The following is a 19,681-nucleotide window of genomic DNA, read 5'->3' on the forward strand; positions in this document are numbered from 1 at the left end:
ATGAGAACATGATTGTATTTTAAATAGAAGAGTGCAGCGTTTTGCGATGGAACCGAGGGCTTGTATTCTTAGGCATCGTAAACTGCTTGGGTTCGAGTCTTTTCATGCCATGTGGCTGAAATCTTACATGAAGACCTGCCCCAACACAGACCGAAGCAGGAGTTCATCTCAAATCACAACGTTTTCACCTGAAACACAGTACAAACCAGTGGCGTAAATAGCGGCCCATCTCAGAAATGAGCGAGAAGGGACAAGCAGAAAAGGCAATCTAATCAGAGGAAGGCTGGGTTAATGAGATATTACAGCGACCAACCCTTACTTTAGCCCTTAGCTTTACCGTGTTCCTAAATGTGATTATCCTACCAATCCTAGGACACTGAGACAGCACAGCGATACGGGCTGTGCTTGAATGCTTGTTTGTTTTTGCTCACTCTGGTTACTATGGCACCATCCATCACAATATTGTACGGATGGGGTTCTGTGGCGTGAAAGGGACTAAAAGTGAAATAGTGCACGAATGGGAAGCATTAGCCATTTCAAGTAAGGAAAAGCTAAGAGAAGCTTCCATTCATGCTGAACACCTTGTGTTTAGAAACCATTCTGATGAGAAATAAATGTCGTTTTGGTTTTTGTCACGGGCCAAGTGCAATACATATAATGGATTACAACAACAGCCTTGATTGCAGTTCATAAACCAATAGCTCCCAGAGCACGGATAACACCCTGCTCACATGACACCTTTCCATCATCTGTTGTAAAGGTTAAAGCCTATCAGAGAGAAACTAAATGATGTCAACACTGCTCCAGGAGAAAAGACTGTTAGATGCTTTAAAAAAAAAAAAAAAAAAAAAAAAAAAAAAAAGAAGTACACTCATAAAAAAGTAATTACTTTATAACTGTATAACATTTCTGCTTGTAAAGTGACACTATTGAGTGAAAGTAACATTTTGCTAGCATCCATCTAACCTCAAGGTGTCAAAGAATCGGAAAGACTATGAGGGGTCTAAGAGCTGGGAAGGAGGATTTTAGGCTGGATATAAGTAACTCTTGTGCAGAAGTAAGGTGAAAACCCTACTGCTTTTACAGATCGCCAACTTTGGAGTTTCCTTAACAACAAAGGCCATGCACTGCATTTCCTGCTCCTCTTTTCCACAATAAAGATAGTGCAACTTTTGTGGGTTTTGATTTCGATGTATGATTGCGAGTGTTGACCCTCACGCCAGCCCCCACACAAAAACCTTGGCACTAGGATTTGGATTTTTGTCTCAATAACTTTTGAAATTCTTATCTGTGCACAGATCATGGTCATGGAAAACCTATCCTCAACTCCAAGTCCCTAAACTTGTAGATGTGTTGGTGTTTAGAAGAACACGTGACCAAGAAGGAAAAGAAAATGTGCTAATATCGTCTCCCATTTGAATGTAATACACAAGTACAAAATAGCGCTACAAAGCTTTGCTGTGTCTTTTCATGAGAGAGACAGTCAATAAAATGTTATTTTGTAAGCTTTGCTCCGCTTGGTTCCTTCTTATAATGTGGCTTTGCTTTTGTAGTGAAGACAGACGCATTTTATGTTGTGCATGGGAGTGTCCAGAGAGTGACCACACCCCTTTGTAGCCTATAAAAGGAGAGGGTAGGTAGAGCTGACCTTACACCAGCTCCCCTCTCTGCATGTCCTTGGCTTTGCTCAGAACTATTGTGCTTTCCGTGCTACCCTGGCGCGTCCTGGCACCAGGCACAGTTGGCACGGAGGAGGACTGGTTATTGCTGTGCTGGTGAAGGTAAAACGCCGTGCCTGGGAAGTGGCCCATGACCTCACTGTAGGCGGGTGGAGGACCCTCCGTGCGTCCGTGAGCACTCCAGTTGGCGGCACTGATGCCTGTGTTGGTGCTAGGTGGGCACGGGCCATGGCTGTCCATCAGGTCACTGTCGAAGACTGTGCGGTTGGGTGGCGCTCGCACTGACTCGCGGTTCAGCTCGAGCTGTTGCTCGGGGTTTCGCAGCTGCAGCGGGCACGGGCCCTGGTACGGCGGTGGCTCCTCTCCATCCGAAAGTGCGATGGTGGGTGGCAGGTCAATGTGCTGCTGCAGGAGAGGGTAGGTAGGCTGGAAACGGCTAAAGCGATCTCGCTGCAGGAATGAGGGAGTGCTGAAGCGCTCACGAGGATGAGGAGCGTAGACCACCTGCAAGCAAGAGAATGAAAGAAATAAAGGTTCAGAGTATGCAACTATAATGCTAGCAGAAACGTAGTGGTTCACAGAGAAAAAAAAACAATGTGACAGCACAGAATATTAAAGTAAAAATCAAGCACGCTAATAAAAATAAGAAATTCACTAAAGCCAAACGTAATTCGCTGGAACGAGAAAAAAAACAACGAAATTCACTGGAGTACCAAATGTATTCTTGGACTACATTCATGCCATTAATACTATCTTAAGACAAACATATAGCCTACTGCATCCTCTGCCACAAAGGGTGTGCATGTCAGCTAAATCAAGGAGAAAAATCACACTTTTCAACTTCCATTTTCTTATAAACTATTTCTGCGTATGGCATTTTTCACTCTGGGATGGACTGCTCTCCCTACTCCTGACTGTCTCCTCTCCCCAAGACCTCCACTAACTCCCTCCTCTAGGCTCTGTGTGAAAAGCATGTCCACTCAATACCATACAGACAGAAGAAATAAATAAACAAATAAAGGCTAAAGGAATAACAAATAATTGTTACAAATAACTAAACAGTAAAGGATAATAAAAAAAATAAAGTGATTTATTTTTGATGAACTATAATTGAACAATATAATTTAGCTAAACTGTTTGCATTCCTCAAAAACAACAAACTAACTAATTGAATAAACAGTGGTTAAGTCTACACTGTAACCTGGGAAATCTTAAGAGGCCAATCGCTTAATTTAAAAGGCAGTGTAATACCCAAGGCCTTTAACTGTGTAGAATTTCATTTCAGAACAATTAAGTCCTTTAAAGAGTCTTAAGCAAGAAGAAAAACGCACACTAAAACACAAAATTGAATAAACAATGCAATGAATGGAAAATCTATAAGCGGGACTCAAAGTGTGAAGACGTTTTCCATCTGATTTACACCATCTATGCACAGGGCTGAGACGGATTAATTTGTTGTTGGGAGTGCCATCATCTGAAGGGCTACCTACATATCTAATTTGAGAAACTGAGCACAACCGTACAACATAAGATATTTCTAATGCTAGTAAATAACAAAGCTTTATGTGGAGAAAGAGAACCTGCATTTATGCCCAATCAAATTATTTCATTTGTGGGAAATCTCCATGTTGGCCAGCCAATAAGACTGACAGCTTTGTTTTATGGGGCTGCATTTCAGTTCGAGCCAGGGTGGCTAATGAGGGGCAATTTGGAGCGAGAGGCAAAGTGTCTCTTCTCTCAGACAGCTGTCTAGACGCTGCCAGAGGAGAAAGCCAGTGATTAATGACGCAGTGAGAGACGCAGGCATCCAGACAGGGACTCTCAAAGCCACGTACACTTGGGGAAATTTGCAGCACAACCCCCAGAGGGACACAACACATGTGCAATGATTAACAGAGAGGCCCTGCTTCAGACACTGACCCTTTCCTCCCCCTGACCTCACCAAATAAGAAGCTGCACCACCTACCACCAAATCTCACTCCACCCCCACCCCACACACATACAGAGAGAGAGAGAGAGAGAGAGAGAGAGAGAGAGAGAGAGAGAGAGAGAGAGAGAGAGCACATTAAAGTTATAGTTTATACAAGTATAAAATGTTAATGGGCTCACCTCTGAAGCTCCTTGTCTGGATCCACTTTCTGATGGCCAGAAACATCCCTCCTATCAGCAGAGACAAGGTTAAGAGAAGACAATGCCATTTTAAATATTACACAATATACAAGATATTACAGCATGAATACTTTAAATGCCATTTAAACACATCAAATATTTAAAACAAAGACAAGTGTCAGATTATAAGGAAACTAGTGAACTCATTAAAAGTCTTATAGTGAAATTTATTGCATCGTCACATTTAGGGTATGGCATGTGGCAGAAAACAAAGAAAAATCTCTTCTGAATCCAGACAAAGCTCCAAATACTAATTAAAATAAAAGCCCAAACTGCTAATGCTCAGCATTAACATGTGTGTGGTAAATCAAAGCAGCAGAGTGCACCAGACTGTGTTCTCCCTCCAGACAGTGTTTCTGCACTCACTCTCTCCCCCTCTGTCCACCCCCTCCTCTCATGAATAAAAATGAAAGCGACTCAGACGTTTATCTGCCTCTCCCGCACGCTGCAGCAGCCAGCGTGCATGTCTGGCTCTTCGCTAGCGTCTAGACAGAGCTGGGCCAAATTTAATCATTATGGGAACGTCTGGGAGCAAGAGTAGTGCGGATATTTATCAGAAACACAGCAAATGGGATCTTTGGCTAACATATAGTGCTTAAAGCCACATTCGGGCTCTGTCGAAACAGAACAGTATGCCTTAATCGAATCTCACAGCCAGAGGCGATATATTTGTCAGGCTAGCTTGTCAGGTTTTGAGTTCACTTTGCCAATACTTCTAACCTATACTGCCTTTAGCTTGTAATAAGTAGGCTAATTCTTGTGCATGTCTTTTGTTTAATGATCGTCTACTGCAATGTTTTAGAAGGCAAAGCTAAATTTTCCAGACACTGTCCAGATCTATATGCGCACTATATTGATTAAATGAGGCCGAGTCTTTTTTTTATGGGTGGCAGTAATCCACTAATACACATACTTCAACTGGAAGTGAGGGATAAAGCAAAGTGATGTCTTACCGGCTGCAGAGACTGCTCCTGCCTCCTGGCCTGGCCCAGTCTGCTCATCAAGGACCAGGTTGAGAGTTTATAGTGGTTCAGAAGACAGATAATCACCACCACCATTACCATCATCACCACAATTATGATTATTATCTGCACAAACTCCAATTCAGCTGCAGAGAACAGAGAGAAACAAAAGAAAGGGGAAGAGTTTTATTATGAGGTTATGGATGTGCACACAGCAACAATAAAGTTCAATCAAAAAAAAAAAAAAAAGGCTGTGGAAAAATGCAGTTCTTGTTTGGACCACAGGATGGAAGCACAGAACTGCAGGAGCCTGCAAGACCAACACAAGACAGGAACAATTACTGAGCTGTTGTATAGTGAGTACAACACAGACAGTCAGAGAACTGCATGATATGAAGAAGGTTCAAAATGGACAGGAAGTGAACAGGCAACACTGTTCAGCTATTCCTATCACACACACTCCCATGTGGCCAACAGATCTGCAGCATGCAAAAAGACCTCTTCTATACACCCTGGCAATACCCAGACAGACAGGCAGAGCGTCTGGTAAAGCAAGACAATGGCGGCCTATCTGTTGCAGCCAGACAGCTCATGGCATTAGAGAGGGCGCTGCGATATCCCAGCATGCCTCAGAACGTAAGCCCAATCTGATTAGGCTAGACGCTGTGGCTGATGCCGGCCTCCGGCACGGCGAGACATGAACCATTTTGGAACTGTTGGGTCTGCAGAGAGCATGTTTTAAAGTGTTAAACAGAGAAGCATTATCTTCTAGAGCAGACTGAGTGTACGGACTGAACAGCATGACTGGAACACACACCACAAAATTGCTGCAGTATAGCATCTGAGCAGACAAACGCCACTTTTCTCCAAATATAAGCCATGAGTGAGGATGCGAGGAAAGAGAGAGCGGCGATTAGAGAGAAAGGAAATGATTACAAAAATAAGAAAGGTACAGGGCAGAAAGAGAGTATGACAAAGTTGTTGGAGCTGTTTTACAGCCTGTAAACAATTTTTATATTATTTAGTTCAACTTTTACTAGACAGAATACTGCTTATTCTAGTGTGCAAGACAGACATGCACAAAATACATAAATGAATTTAAAGATACTAAAAGGAGTGGTGCCTGTGCTAGGCCACAGAGGAGAAAATGCAAAAATGGATTACACAGTGAAAAACAGAGAAAGACAACAGTTCATCAGCATTTACTTCTTCAAATACGAAATCAAGAATTGTCCAACAATCTGAATGTGACTAATAAAACCTTTAATACACATAACTACCAAGGTTATATGGGTGAATTACTCTAATGTATTTTATCTGGGTAATACACCAATGCACCATGACGTGTCCTGCTCAAGAATCATCCAGTACATGTTAATGAATTTCCCTCCAAAGCCATGTGTTACAGGTACTCCAACATAACGTAAATGCTGTAATGAAAGCTTTAGTGCGAGCAGTAAATAAGAAGTCTCCTAATGATCTAATCATCATGCACATAAAATGACTCATGTGCATTAAAATATAAACACCCCTCTGTAGTAAACAACTAGAAGATCCCGGTGGGATCTAAGATATGACTCAGAGTCTGAGGTCAAGAGCAGTACACGTGCATGCTTTAGAAGGCTTTGACATTATATATCTATAAAGATGATGCATATTACTCATTTTGAGTCATTACAGAATGCTCCTGATGTATCAAGGCACAAGAGACCACCATTTCCAACAGCATTAAGAAGTGCCGCTAGCTCACAAGCCGTATTAGATTTATTGATCATGTGGCGCTTCTAACAGGGAAGTTTGGGTTAGAAGGAGAACGAGTGATCAGACTGAGCAGGCTGTATATATTCCCAACTTAGATGCTGAGATCCTCTTATTCCTGCCCTGTCCATTTACATTGGACCTGCTGCTCTCAGCTCAATTGTCCCCTACAGTTAAAAGTGAACTTGTAATCAGTCTTTAAATTAATATGATTTATTATCTGGTGAAGTTCCTTAGTGTATTTTCTTTTGGTCTGAACTGTACATGCAAGCGGTTTATAAAATGGCTTGGAACGGTCTGGTTAAACGAACAAAGCCTGGCTGCTCTGGAACAACCCAGAGAGAATGAGAGAGCAAGAGAGTGAGTGAGAAAGAGACAGAGAGAGCTGGAAGATGGGGTTTGGCACTTCAGCCTTGCCTTTCATTTAGAGATAGACAGAGTGAATAAGGAACAAGATCTTCAGTGAAGTGGCACTGCTGGATACTGGATCTCCTGTCCTGCCCTAGATACCACTGGCAATGCCACCCCCCCTCCCTCTCGCTCTCTCTCTCTCTCTCTCACACACACACACACACACATCCAGCTGCCTTCATTGCCATGGAGACACAGCCCTCAGCATCAGTACCCACAGAGACACTGAACACTGACATGGCACACAGACACACACATTCATGCAGATGCAGACACAGAGAGGAAAAAAACAGGGAGCGAGAACAAAGCAAAGAAACAAGGGCAGACTAAAAACTATGTGCAGACTACAAAATGCAGGGAGAGCTAAAGAGTCAGACAGAGTGGGTTCTGGGAGAAGCATTAGCCTGTGATGCCAGCAGCAGCCAGCGTTCAGTGCAGCAAATCAATCAGCCCTTTTACTGTCAGCAGGCAGAGCGCAGCTGACTGAGAGCTGCCAGACAGTGGGCCACTCACAGCGAGGGAGTGCCAGACATGAGCCGTGTGTGTGTGTGTGTGTGTGTGTGTGTGTGCGTGTGTGATAGAATGAGACTCGTATTATATGCGCAGGATAACTTGGGAATGTTGTACCATATGCCCGGCCATCATGTCAAGCAAACGTTTTTATTGATTATAACTACTCAGCAATAATAGAATCAGCTAGAAGGCTGAGAAAGCATTTTCAAGAAAGCCAATTCTATAATAAACACTAATGCTATAAAAATAATAATAATTAAAAAACAACAAAAAAAAAAACCCTCACTGTCACTTTGGGTTTGAAGCCACTAAAATGCTGCCAGAGTGAGAGAAGAGGCAAGAGAGAGAAAGAGACAGAGAGAACAGAGAGAATATTACTTTCTGGTGCACACAGTTTCATGTGGACACCAACACAAAAAACAAAGCCATTGCCTTAATATTCCACATTCTAGTAAAAAAAATAAATAAAAATTTAAATGACAAAAAATAAAGCACTTCACATAAACCATCCATTATCATCAGTAACACACACACAGCTATACATGTTGTATATAATAAATGAATGCACCTCTTTCATCATAGCCTAAATCCTTCTGTTTACTTGGTTTCAACTGGTTTAATTTCGTTTTAGAAATACATGATACCCAGCGAGCAGACGCTAGGTCACACCACGCAAATGCTTATTCTGTTTGTCAGGACGTCTATGGACGCCACATCACTCTGACAAGACAAGAAGAGTGTTTTGACAGGCTCTGAATGTGGATACGAGCGGATTGGAGACAGGCATTCTGTCATCTGGTGATAAACGTGCATTTTTGTGTTTGCAGGCTGGGGGAGGTAGGCTCCTCGTCTACTGTTTTAGAAGGCTGGATCACACAGGTGGTCTTTGTGCTACAAATCAAAGCCCTGTGGCATAGTGGGATGGAGAAAAACACGCTAACAGACTGGCATCCCGCTGGGCATCAGAGGGGCGGGCAGCCGATTCCAGCCCCGCAGTACGGCCATGCCACAAACACTGCCAGTGGGAAGAGGCCATGCCACCCAGCACGCCAAGCAGCAGCCACCATTCCACACAGGAGCTCTTGCCATCAATTACACTGAGAAAGGAACAGAGACATCATCTTAAAGATGCCCAACTGAGTTTCTGTCCATCAAGAGAAAAAAGGCACTACCAAGCCATAATAAAGGGCTTCTTACGGCTCCAGTGTGCTTACGTGTGAAATGTCAGTAACGGTACGTTCAAATTCTTCACCGAGACGCTGCTGTACACCCGCATTAAACAGCAGCACAAAAGATCTTTCACAGAAATGCACCCGTATAATTCTCAACCGCGAATTTCAAATCTCATCAGATGCTTGACGACTTCTCAACCTCGGTCCCGCTGCTTCACCAATTCAATATCCATTGACTGACTGTCTTCACATTTTTCGCCGCTCCCAACTCATTAGATAATTAACAAGTACTTCACGAGGTGAGCCAGTTATATTAAAGGAGTAAGAAACACAAAGAACTGCCTAGCAAGACATGGGTAGAAAAGTAGACTGTCAAAAATATCAAATGAACACAAAGAAATACTCATGATGTACACAAAACTGCAGGTTTCTAGAAAAATACCAGATTATAAATTAGACGACATTAAAATAAAAGGACAGAAATACCGGTACAATGCTGTTAAACAGCTTTACCTTGTTATTTTGCACTTCACTGATATCTTGTTTGCCACAGAATCTGATTTCTTTTCAGTCTGGTATCTTTTCAGTCTGGTATCTAAAACAGCATTTTTGCTTATATTGATTTGATACAATATGAGTAGCATCACTAAATAAATCTGTCTGTCTGTAACATGGTAAATAAAAAATAAAAAAAAAACATTAAGTCAGTAGAGAAAAATCATAAAACATGTTGTCCTTGCACTGCTGTGAGTCATCTGGTGAGGCAAGGGGAGTTAAAAAAGAAGTCAGAGCTGCTATGGTTTAAATTATTTGGACTCTCACATAATCATTAGATATGAACAGTGCCATCTAAGACATTTCTAAGGAAACCATTTTTATCCTCTGAGCCACAGACCAACCTGAAATTTGAAAAGATTATTTTTTTTTATTTATTGAAATGACAACTCCGGAAGAGTGCTACAGCCCGTAACATTTTCTTTTTGAAAAGAAATATTATTTACCTATCGAACATTTAGTCAGCTAACAACTTCTCTTAGGTGCTTCCAAAAAACCTTCGGATTTGACTCCATGAATCAGTCACAATGAGTCACAATCATCAAAAAACAACAAAACTCTAAATCCCTAAAAAACCAAAAGTTATGCGCTTCCCATTTGCTTATGTCCTACCCTTTTTTTTCCCATCTCACTGTCCTTTTGTCCAAGCAAATCATTTTTTTTCTCCCCAGTGCTGACAGAAACACAAATGAGCATTTGTTTAGTCTAGTGATTTCCATATGATGGTAAGAGAGGTCATAGTCCTTCTTCTTCATATTAGTCACGTGGATGACACAAATCAGATGGCTGGCTCAAATGAGCATTCTGCCACTGAGCTTCAGTGCCAACATGCCACCCATCGCTCTTCTGCTTCATGTGGGTGATCACACAGCTTTTTTAAACTATTATGGTTTTCACCAGTTGCATGAATAACCATAAAAATCCACTAATCAGTTAAGCTACCTCCAGGTTTCCAGGTTCAGGACTTTGTGTACAGTACATTCTGCTAATCGTTTGTGCCAGAAAAGATCTCACACCTCTGCACTCAGTACAGGTCTGGGAGAAGAAGAGAGCCAGGGACTGCTCAGCACAGAGAGACACTTTCAGCTCTCTGCGACAGCATTCAATGTATACCTGAAGGAGAAAGTGATGCAGAACCCTTTTTGAGACAATCGTCCTTGGCATCTCCTCATCCATGTATATTGACTACTATTTTGGGAAGGCCTTCATTCTTCGTAACATACCCTGGCATGTTGTATTTGACCAGAACTGAAAGATGCTTTCATGGCAGCCAGCTTTACTTGTGCAAACTTGCAGGTTGCTGCATCGGCTTGCCAGGTCCACAGAGTTAAACAATAAGCACTGAATTTTTTTTTTTTGGGGGGGGGGGGGGGGGGGGGGGGGGTGGTGGGGGGGATGCCACAGTCTCTTTCTTTCTTTCTTTCTTTCTTTTTTAATTAACATCTATTTAGTTACGAAATGCAAAATGCATGAACATTCTCCCGAGGGCAAGCCTCAAAAAATGGTGTTTAAACAGAGTGAACGGGAGAAGAGAGCGAAGGGAAAGGAAGGGAAGGAGAAAGAAAAAAAACTCGGCACTTCACTAAAACATTTGCCCATGACCGCTAGCTGAACTTGCATGCATGACCTCAGTGGGTGGAAACCACACTCCTCCATTTGAGAATGCTGGAACAGGGTTGGAAGAGAGATCACCAGTTACATTTTCAAAGAGCAAGTACAGATAGAGGAAACAGAAGAGCTGGACAAAATGTAATCTGAAAAAGAAAAGGGGGAAAAAAGAAGAAGAAAAAAAAAACCCTACTGTCTGGCTTTCTGTATCTCCTGTAACTTATACCTGGACTAATCATTAACAACCTGTGCTTCATTTATCATAAAGAGCACTTAAAACGATGTACAGGGAACCATGCTCTGCTTCTAGACCTCTGGTAGAGCTACAATGGCTAGATTAGTGATGGAGCACTATAGTCACTGGATCCTAAGGCTGTTATCACCAAACACATCAGTCGCACATCGCAGCGCAGCAATAAACCGGGCCATCACTGTGGAAGTTAACCTACCTACTCATTACCAGTTGTTGTTTTTCTTTTTTTTTTATGTAGCTGCATGACTTACTTATAAAGTACTGCATTCAAATACGCTAGAATAAAATAATGTATCTCTTTTCTTCACTATTCAGTTGTCTATTATTACACAATTGTGCCAAACTGTGGAAACATATTGTCAAGTATTGATTCACTGAAGTGTGACTCAGAAATCCTTCTGAGATTAGCACAAATGTGTAACAAGAAGTAATGTCTCTATTCGCTATTGATAAATTGGCCCGTGGAAAGAACACTTAAACTCATCCATTCATCAAATTTCAATACATCATCCTGCAACCTCAGGTCAATGTATAAAAGTAATTACTGAATAAGTAAGAAAGAAAACACTTCAGGACATGATGTTATTGAACATTATATCCATGTTAGGTTGCATCATACCAGCCGATTGTGGCTTATTGTCCTCCAACAGCATGTCCTGTAGGGTTTTGTACCCATTACCTGGGGATTTGCCAATGAACATTTTTATTGATGCTTTTTAGCCATTTATAGTTACATTTAATGTTATGAAACATCTTCAAAACTAGCTGTAAACAGTCTCTCAACATCAATTTACATTCCTCCCACTCAAAGTTAAACCAAACGAGAAAATATATCATTAAAAAAAATAAAATAAAATAATAATAATAATAATACGGCTTATATTGAAGAGAATCGGTAAGTCCTGAAGACTTTCCTACAGTGTAAAACGTACTCATCGTCACGAAGACCTGACAGCAGAGATTCACTACATAAGTTAAAATGTCATCCTCAAAAAAAGAATAATAAAATAAAACCTTCCCCATAATCTGTATACATTCATCTCTTTGTTAGATTATATACACACAGACTAATAATCAGACTTGGATTAGATGGAGTGTGTGAGACTGGTAGTACAGAAATGACACTCATTAGGAGTGTGTTAATATGAACTGTGATTTACAGATGACTTTACTGTCACAGCTGCAGTTTGCTGAAACCCAGACGATGGAAATGAATATGAAGGGTTTTGAAAAAGGAGAGGAAGAAAAACAGAAAATAAGGTGGAATAGAGGGAAGCGATTGTGAACCCCAAAAGCAAACCGTCCACTAGTCAAAGGAAGAAGAAGGAAAAAAAAAAGAGTAATCACGATTTTAGAAAACCTAAGGGCTTTATTTCACCCGTGCTCCATGTTTGAGCACCAGGTTGTGAACATTACAATAAGACGCGCTAATGTTTTACGCACGAATTTATTGGTGCTCAGGAGTGTTGAAGACAGACACCGAAAACGTTCATCACTGTCCAAACACCAGACCAGACTCGATCCCTTATGGCTGCCTTCTCCCTATACGACTTCACTACACAGGATAAATAAATTAAAAAAAACCCTGGACTCTATCTAGCGCTCTATAACTTCACCCTGGCGCTATTTGTAATTTAACATCCAAGTTCCCTTTAAACGACAAACTTGCCTCGGTTTCAACGACATAAGATAGTAAATACTCGACGCAGAAGTTCAGAGCGGTTATAGAAGAAGTGAAGCAGTTTTACACTCACATATGTCCATTCCCTGAACTTGGGCTCCGGTGCAGTTACACACGCAGGCGCCATTGGAGCCGTAGCCGCTTCCGCTAGCCGCTGCGCTCTGGTTCTGCATGGAGCTCGGCACAGAGACAACTTCCACCGGCTCTCCGCGCCACTCGCATCGTCTTCACCACATACTCGCTGGAGAGGAGGGGGTAAAAAAAAATATCCCCGTCCTCTTTAAACGGCGAACAAGTCTGTAGCTTTTGATACCTCCGTTTTGTAGACGGCGTGCTGGTGTTGAATGTGGCAGACAGACTGTGTAACCCCTATCCTGCCCTTACTCATATCACAGCACCGTCTCCAACACTACAATCCCGAGGGGTGGGCGGCCGCGTCCTGAGAAAAAAAAAACCCCACACGCTTCCTGGTGACTCCGCCAAGCAAGCAAGCGCCCGGGAGGGGGTGGTTGTCGGGGTGGGGTGGGGTGCAGAGGGGGTGTTAAGAGGGTTGGATGTCTGGGCTGCGTCTCAAACTGCACTCTAGTGACTATGTGAAACTAGTACGATTTGTTTACAAAGAACGCCTAGGAGACTCTTTAATACTACCTTTTTAAACCCAAACCCTTGGGTTTTTAAGGGTCCGGGTAAATAAAATCGTCCTCCTAAGCGGAGGTTTAAGACGTAGCCATTGTGCTCCAACTCCACGTCTCCGCACCAGACACAACCAAACAAGGCGGTGTGTGTGAGAGCGCGAGACATGGGGCGTGACCTTGGCTTGACCCCGCCGTCTGAGTGAGGGTGAAGCGCACATGCTCTCTGTCTGAGCCCTTTAACTGCAGTTCATCTTTAATTGCAGCGGTTCACAGCACTGGTCACGCTTACACCCTTTAAAACCATTATCCAGCATATGCAGATTTCACTGGTCAGTGTAAGGAATTAAAATACAGACAAAAAGTTTGTTCCGTCAGTTAAAGTAACTTCAGTTTACAACATTAAACAACCATATGTGAAAAACAAGATACTGTCACCGAGAAACCTCACACCAGTGGGTTGTTTTTTTTTTAATTCCCATAATTACAAAGATATATATTCAGAGTAGGATCGTTCCGTTTGAGAAAACTGAAGACATCAGATTAATAGAAATAATAATTCCCCCTAAAATCTTTGTCCTTTGATCACTCCTTCACTCGAAGCGATTTCAGCAACAAAGAAAGGAAGGAGATAAATGCCTGTTTAACAGAATTCCTTCCCTGTTAATGTATTATTTTCGAGTAACATTAGCACTAGTACACTAGTTTAGGAATGGCGTGCAGTGGATTCATATACGTGCTTGTTAGTAACCCTTCGGCTGTCTACAAAGTCCGATCCCAGATGTCAAGATGAAATTTAAACGATTAGATCCTTCTCTTCACCCCCCTTACTCATCCCACAGGGAGACAAGCTGACATTTATCTGTCTGACGTCTTGTCTGGAAGTCATGTCCCCTGCCAACACACACACACACACACACACACACACACACACACACACACACACACACACACACACTAGACGTGGGGGAGGTGGAGAGGTAGGGGTCATGACTCAGGGTTTGAATGGGTGTCTGAAGCAACATCCCAAGGGAAGTTAGAGCTGGACTAACTGTGCATGTTAATGTTGTTGTGGCTGGTTTTCACAATCCCACCAGAATGCATTTTAATATATTCAAATAGGAAAAACCTCTAGATAGCATGCTGTCTTCTGTATTGATGAAATGAAAATTTATAACATTCAAAACAAAACACTTACTAACAACATTATCACCTTATTTGTAGATTTTATCCTCACTCAAAAAACACCAGATACCATTTGCAGATTGTAAACTATCCACACACTTTGCATCAGGGTTCATTTTTAGCACCTCAATGATTTCTTATTCTATTATGTAACCTCTAAACGGTCCTTCTGTTCAGTTACTGTTGTTTGAGGCAGAGCGCCACCTGGTGCCCAACAGGGGGAGTCACTGAGTTTGGGACAATAAATGTTGCCATGTTGTCTTGCTGATAAAGTCAAGGCTTCTCAGTTCTGAACATTGTGCATGCGTCATTTCCCTGCTTCAGATGATGACATGAATCCCGAGATTGTTTTGTCCAGGGCAAATTAAACTGATGACTTCTTGTTACAGATAGACATTGAGGCTGACAGTGCTCTGACCCTGCTTTTAAGTAACTGGTAATCTGGTCCTTCAATGACAAATACTCAGTGGGTCTCATGTCTCCACCAATAATGAATTTATAGTAACCTTAAACAAACATAATTTTCAGTGTTTTTGACCATAATGTTTTATCACACAAAACACCACATTCCAGACCCAGAAAAGTATACAAGAGCATTGAACGAGCACAATGCACTACCATAGCAGAGACTGATAACACATTTAGTTCATCGAATGCCGTTTTCTCATCATGAACAAGCTTTGCTTTTGTTGTAGGTGCTCTGTTGTGGTTTTTAAAATCATGTGTATTTAAGTAAATGCTTTAGCTGAAGGCAGCTCATCAAAGCAGAGACCAGCTACAGGCCTAAAATCATTAGATCAGACAAGGGAGATGTTCATAGATTGCTAATACTGACCCTCTCTGTTGGGATTGGCAAACTGAGGAAATTTTTAGGCTTTTCTTTATTCCAAAACAGAATAATTAAAAACAAATGACCAGAGAATTATGAGCTTATTCTCCCAATAATTTAAAACATCTGGTAAGAGTCTATAGGGCTTGTCGAGTTAGTAACACCGCTTTTAAGTAGGAACTAATCACTAAAAACTTTTAACAAGAAGTGTTGTCACCATTCAGCTATGATGATTGCATATCTGTATCTTTGAAAACAGGAAGTTTAATGTTACTGAAGTGTGATCTTGGGTGTCTACCTCTACATGGTGCATCATCCAACTGAAATGTCTTCTGGAGTTCATGTGGGCCTTCCAGTAATCACAGCTCACTGTTGATGCAACAGCAGACTGAATACATGGAAACAAAGCTCATGTTGGTCAACAGAGAAGCCCGTTGTAACCGAGAGTATCCTGTGTGAAATACGGCTCCTTTGGCCTAAAGCAAATTCAGAATCCGGGGACATTGAGTGACCGGAGCCGTTTTCTAGAGCACAGTGTCAGGAATATTCAACACTAAAGTGATTAAATGTACACATGCAAAACTATGAAGAAATAATGAATAATGACCTTTTGTAGATGTTAGTGTAAGATGGCCTGAGGGAACAGGCTTAGTGACACAGGAACAGGGCCATCACACTAATAATCTGCAGGTTTAACGTGGGAGAGGGCTGACTTCAAGCACACTCCATTACCTGACTCATCTCCCACCCAAGCCTGCACGCTGTGGCAAATTATCTTCACACTCATCCCAGGAGACCGGGTGTGCGCGTGTTCTGAAAATTGCCATCTGTAAGGAAGGAATGTGACGTCTGCGGATGTGTGCTGCAGTGTGTGCATGTATGTGTGAGAGAGAAAGAGAGAGATAGGGAGAGGGTGAGTGTATGTGTGTAGATAATCACCAGGTATTGAGTTTTTCTCCCCCCTTGCACTCTCCCGCAGCCTGCTGAGCACTGTCATGGGCCGTCTGCCCAGTAGGGTGAGGTAATGTCTAGGTTTAATGCCAGCCTCCCACACCGGTGCACACATACACACACACACACACAGGCTCAACAGGAAGAACAGCAGGCACAGCAACTCCCAAAATGGCCACTGTTGTGGCTCCTAATGATTACGATAACATTATTAGCCTTCTGCTAACGAGCTACATGACAGAACCTCCACTACCCTTCTTCCCACTTCTAAACAATAAAATGCTATAAACAACACACCTGAATCTTCAAAAGTACAATCAGGTTAACTGCTGATGACCAGAATACACAAGTACACAAGTAGAGATTAGTTTAGTTTATTAGTTGCCCAATATTCCATGGGGGAAAAAAAACACGAGAAGATGCTCGAAAAACTAGTCTCATCTGATAAAAGTGTACAGGTGTGACCCGACAGAGGGAGCGAGAGAGCGCAGCAATGATGCAGCTCTCGGAGCAGCAGTAGTCAGATCTCAGTGGCCCGTGGCCAGCTCGCCTGCTGTCTGCCACACTCTTTTTTTAATAAACCTGTCAGCAGCTACATGCCGACAGCATTGGACACACACAGACCGCAGCGACCCAAGGGGCACCGAAATGAACATATCACAAATGATGTCTACACCAGGGACATTACATGGATGGAACACAGCGCAGTGCTGTAGAGGCAGGAATGTAACTGCAATTCCACTGGTCATCTTCAAACGTGTTCAGGAAGCAGGGTGAATCAGGCTAGTTATGACAGACAGAAGGTGCGAAGGTGGAGCTTAACAACTTTCAGACAAATGAAAAACAATCGCTGGTGGTGATTTAATTTTTGAGATATGACAGTGTTATTTTTTGGATATAGATACAGTATATCATTATTAAAAGAAGTAGAAGTCTTTATTATATCCAAACATACATTACAGCACAGTGGAATTCTTTTTTTCACATATTCCATATTTGGAGTTAAGGGTTAGAGCACAGAGGGAGCTACTGTATGATGCAGCTGTCATGGATTGGTGAAGGATTTGCACAGGGTCCTATTGGTGGCAGCTTAGCGTTGCTGAGGCCTTAACCACATGAGCAAACACTGGCCCATACACATATAATGCCCATATGGGTCAATCATCTGTTGGCTCCCTTATGATACGGAAGTCTTTTGGGGTCATATTTGGCCTCCACTTTTCCCTTCAAATCAATACAAAGTTATTCTGACTGATCACCTTCCTACAATGTTATACACTTCCATGCCAACAGGAGTGGCCTCTTCCAGGACGACACGGCCTTCATCAACATGGCATGAGCAATCATTGAACGATCTGAGTTGTGTAAATCACACGCTGTCTCTTTCACTGTGACCAGATCTCAACATCAAGAATTATGGTTTGTATTATGGTGATCAGTCCTCCAGCCTCACAGTCTTGTTGGATCTATACAGTGACTCATGATTCATTAGGAAGCTTTCAACACCTTCCTAGACAATGACATTTTTGCCTTTGTCATCAGTGTAGATCTCAAAGTAGATCAATGGCCAAGAGTGAGGTCAGTCAACACAGTTCAACCTGTTAAACTGGTTCATGTTTTTTTTTGTTTCTTTTACTGTTATCACGACACATTTAGCATCATCCATGTTGTAGCAGAAAACCTTCCAGACACAAAGTAATATTTAAGACTTTTTTTTAGTGAATTCTATTTATTGTGCATTTAGAAACTTTACTTATTGGTGTGTTTAACAATCACCTTGTTCTCTTGGGTTCCTTGGACAATTAATAGTCCTAGCTTTCTTTTAAAAGGGTTCAGCCTGCAGCCTTTTGTAACAGGAAAGACCTCTTGTAGTGTCTACATAAAACATTTCAGACTTCTGACAGAACCAAACTGAAAGAACCCATAAGAGTACTAGAGTGAACAAAAATTCAGTGTACTAAAAACATCGCCCATGGCGGCAGTTCAATCTAAGATACATAATGAGGCTTGAATCAGACTCAGACGTTTCTTACACTAGGATCCTAACTAGCTTTTCCCAGCAGAGCAGGAAAACTTGTTCCGTCTCAGTCTGTGTTTCTCTGTGTCTCCATGACCTACTTTTCTGTACTCAAAACACAAAAACACAACCAACAGCAAGTAGAGAGAGAGAGAACACCATTTTAGAAAATATGCTGACACACTCAGTCTGTCTAACACCATAAACATAACAAAAAAAAAAGAGGCTAGAATGCGTCGCATGTATCTAGACATCTATCTTCCTTCATTAAAATGTTAGTCATTTTGATAAAAGAAAAAAAAAAAAAAACATTCAGTGAGGAAAAGTAAGCAGAAGTAGCCAGCTAGTCTGACTGGTCAGTTGCACTGAGGTCAGGCTTAACACGGTCACTGGACAGTGAGCTCAGACTGCAGAAACTGTACTTCTTCTACAACCTCTGTTATCGAGACCAAACATTTATCTGACAAAAGACACATGAAAAGATTGTGAAGTGTGTGTGTGTGTCATAGTGGGAGGGTTTGCTCAGCGAGCAGATGAAACTGTTAACCATGGTAACACAAGCAGCTCTATAAACGTTTTGGAGAGAGAGAGAGAGACAGAATTACATATAACTTAAATAAAGAATTAAGCCATATGTATATGATATGCTATAAGCTATTATAGCGTATTACAACATTCCCATAATGTGCAAAATGAAAGATTCATGGCTAAATTGTTCAGCTGCATCAACACTGAAAAATGACTAATGTGAACCAGAGGAGTCTTGGCATTGAGTTGCAGGAGATGCCTATAGCCTGGAGCACAGAATGGGTCTCTGCCAGCATACTAATACCAACAGCTGGGTCCTTTTAGCCTGGTCACATCTTCTGCATCTCAGCACCTAATTGGCCAGTGTGATAGGAAAGCTGGGTCTTTTCTCTACTGCTTACCACAGGCAGGTCTATTCACTACTGTATCTCTTCTATCAGCCACACACACACACACACACATACAATATGTAGACAAACGGCTGGACTTCAAATAGACTGCCTTCATGTTCCTTTTCCTCTCTGTGTGGCCTCCTCTCTCCTTTTAGTCTTTTCTTTTTTTTTTTCCACTGGATTTCATTCTGGCCTTTGAGCCAAACCTGATTCTACTCAGGGAAAAAAAAAGCAATGCTTAAAGACTAGTCCATTTATTGCTGCGCTTTCTTCTTTTTGTCTCCACCGTCACTCTCCTACTCTTTGAGAGGAGAGAGGAGAGCTGTCAGTTTCCCACCTTTAATGGTCCCAGTTGCATCATTAACCCCAGTACCCACTTTACTGTG

General features: G+C 41.9%; 1 protein-coding gene across 3 annotated transcripts in view; it reads right to left on the minus strand.

The window, feature by feature from the left end:
• Positions 1-1,399: 1,399 nt before the first annotated feature.
• Positions 1,400-19,681, minus strand: part of ldlrad4b (low density lipoprotein receptor class A domain containing 4b) — a 64,569-nt gene continuing 46,287 nt past the window's right edge. For 2 of the 3 annotated variants that reach the window (XM_027148732.2, XM_027148733.2), the window contains 3 exons: positions 4,802-4,956; positions 3,789-3,839; positions 1,400-2,183 (listed from right to left, as the gene is read on the minus strand). In XM_027148732.2, coding sequence (XP_027004533.1) covers positions 1,650-2,183; positions 3,789-3,839; positions 4,802-4,956 — 740 coding nt within the window. In that variant the 3' untranslated portion in view covers positions 1,400-1,649. Of the gene's footprint in view, positions 2,184-3,788; positions 3,840-4,801; positions 4,957-12,834; positions 13,592-19,681 lie in introns of those variants that run through there. The other variant, XM_027148734.2, reaches the window with a different exon arrangement.

This window comes from Tachysurus fulvidraco, chromosome 3 (genome assembly GCF_022655615.1).
Source record: "Tachysurus fulvidraco isolate hzauxx_2018 chromosome 3, HZAU_PFXX_2.0, whole genome shotgun sequence".
Taxonomy (NCBI): Eukaryota; Metazoa; Chordata; class Actinopteri; order Siluriformes; family Bagridae; genus Tachysurus; species Tachysurus fulvidraco.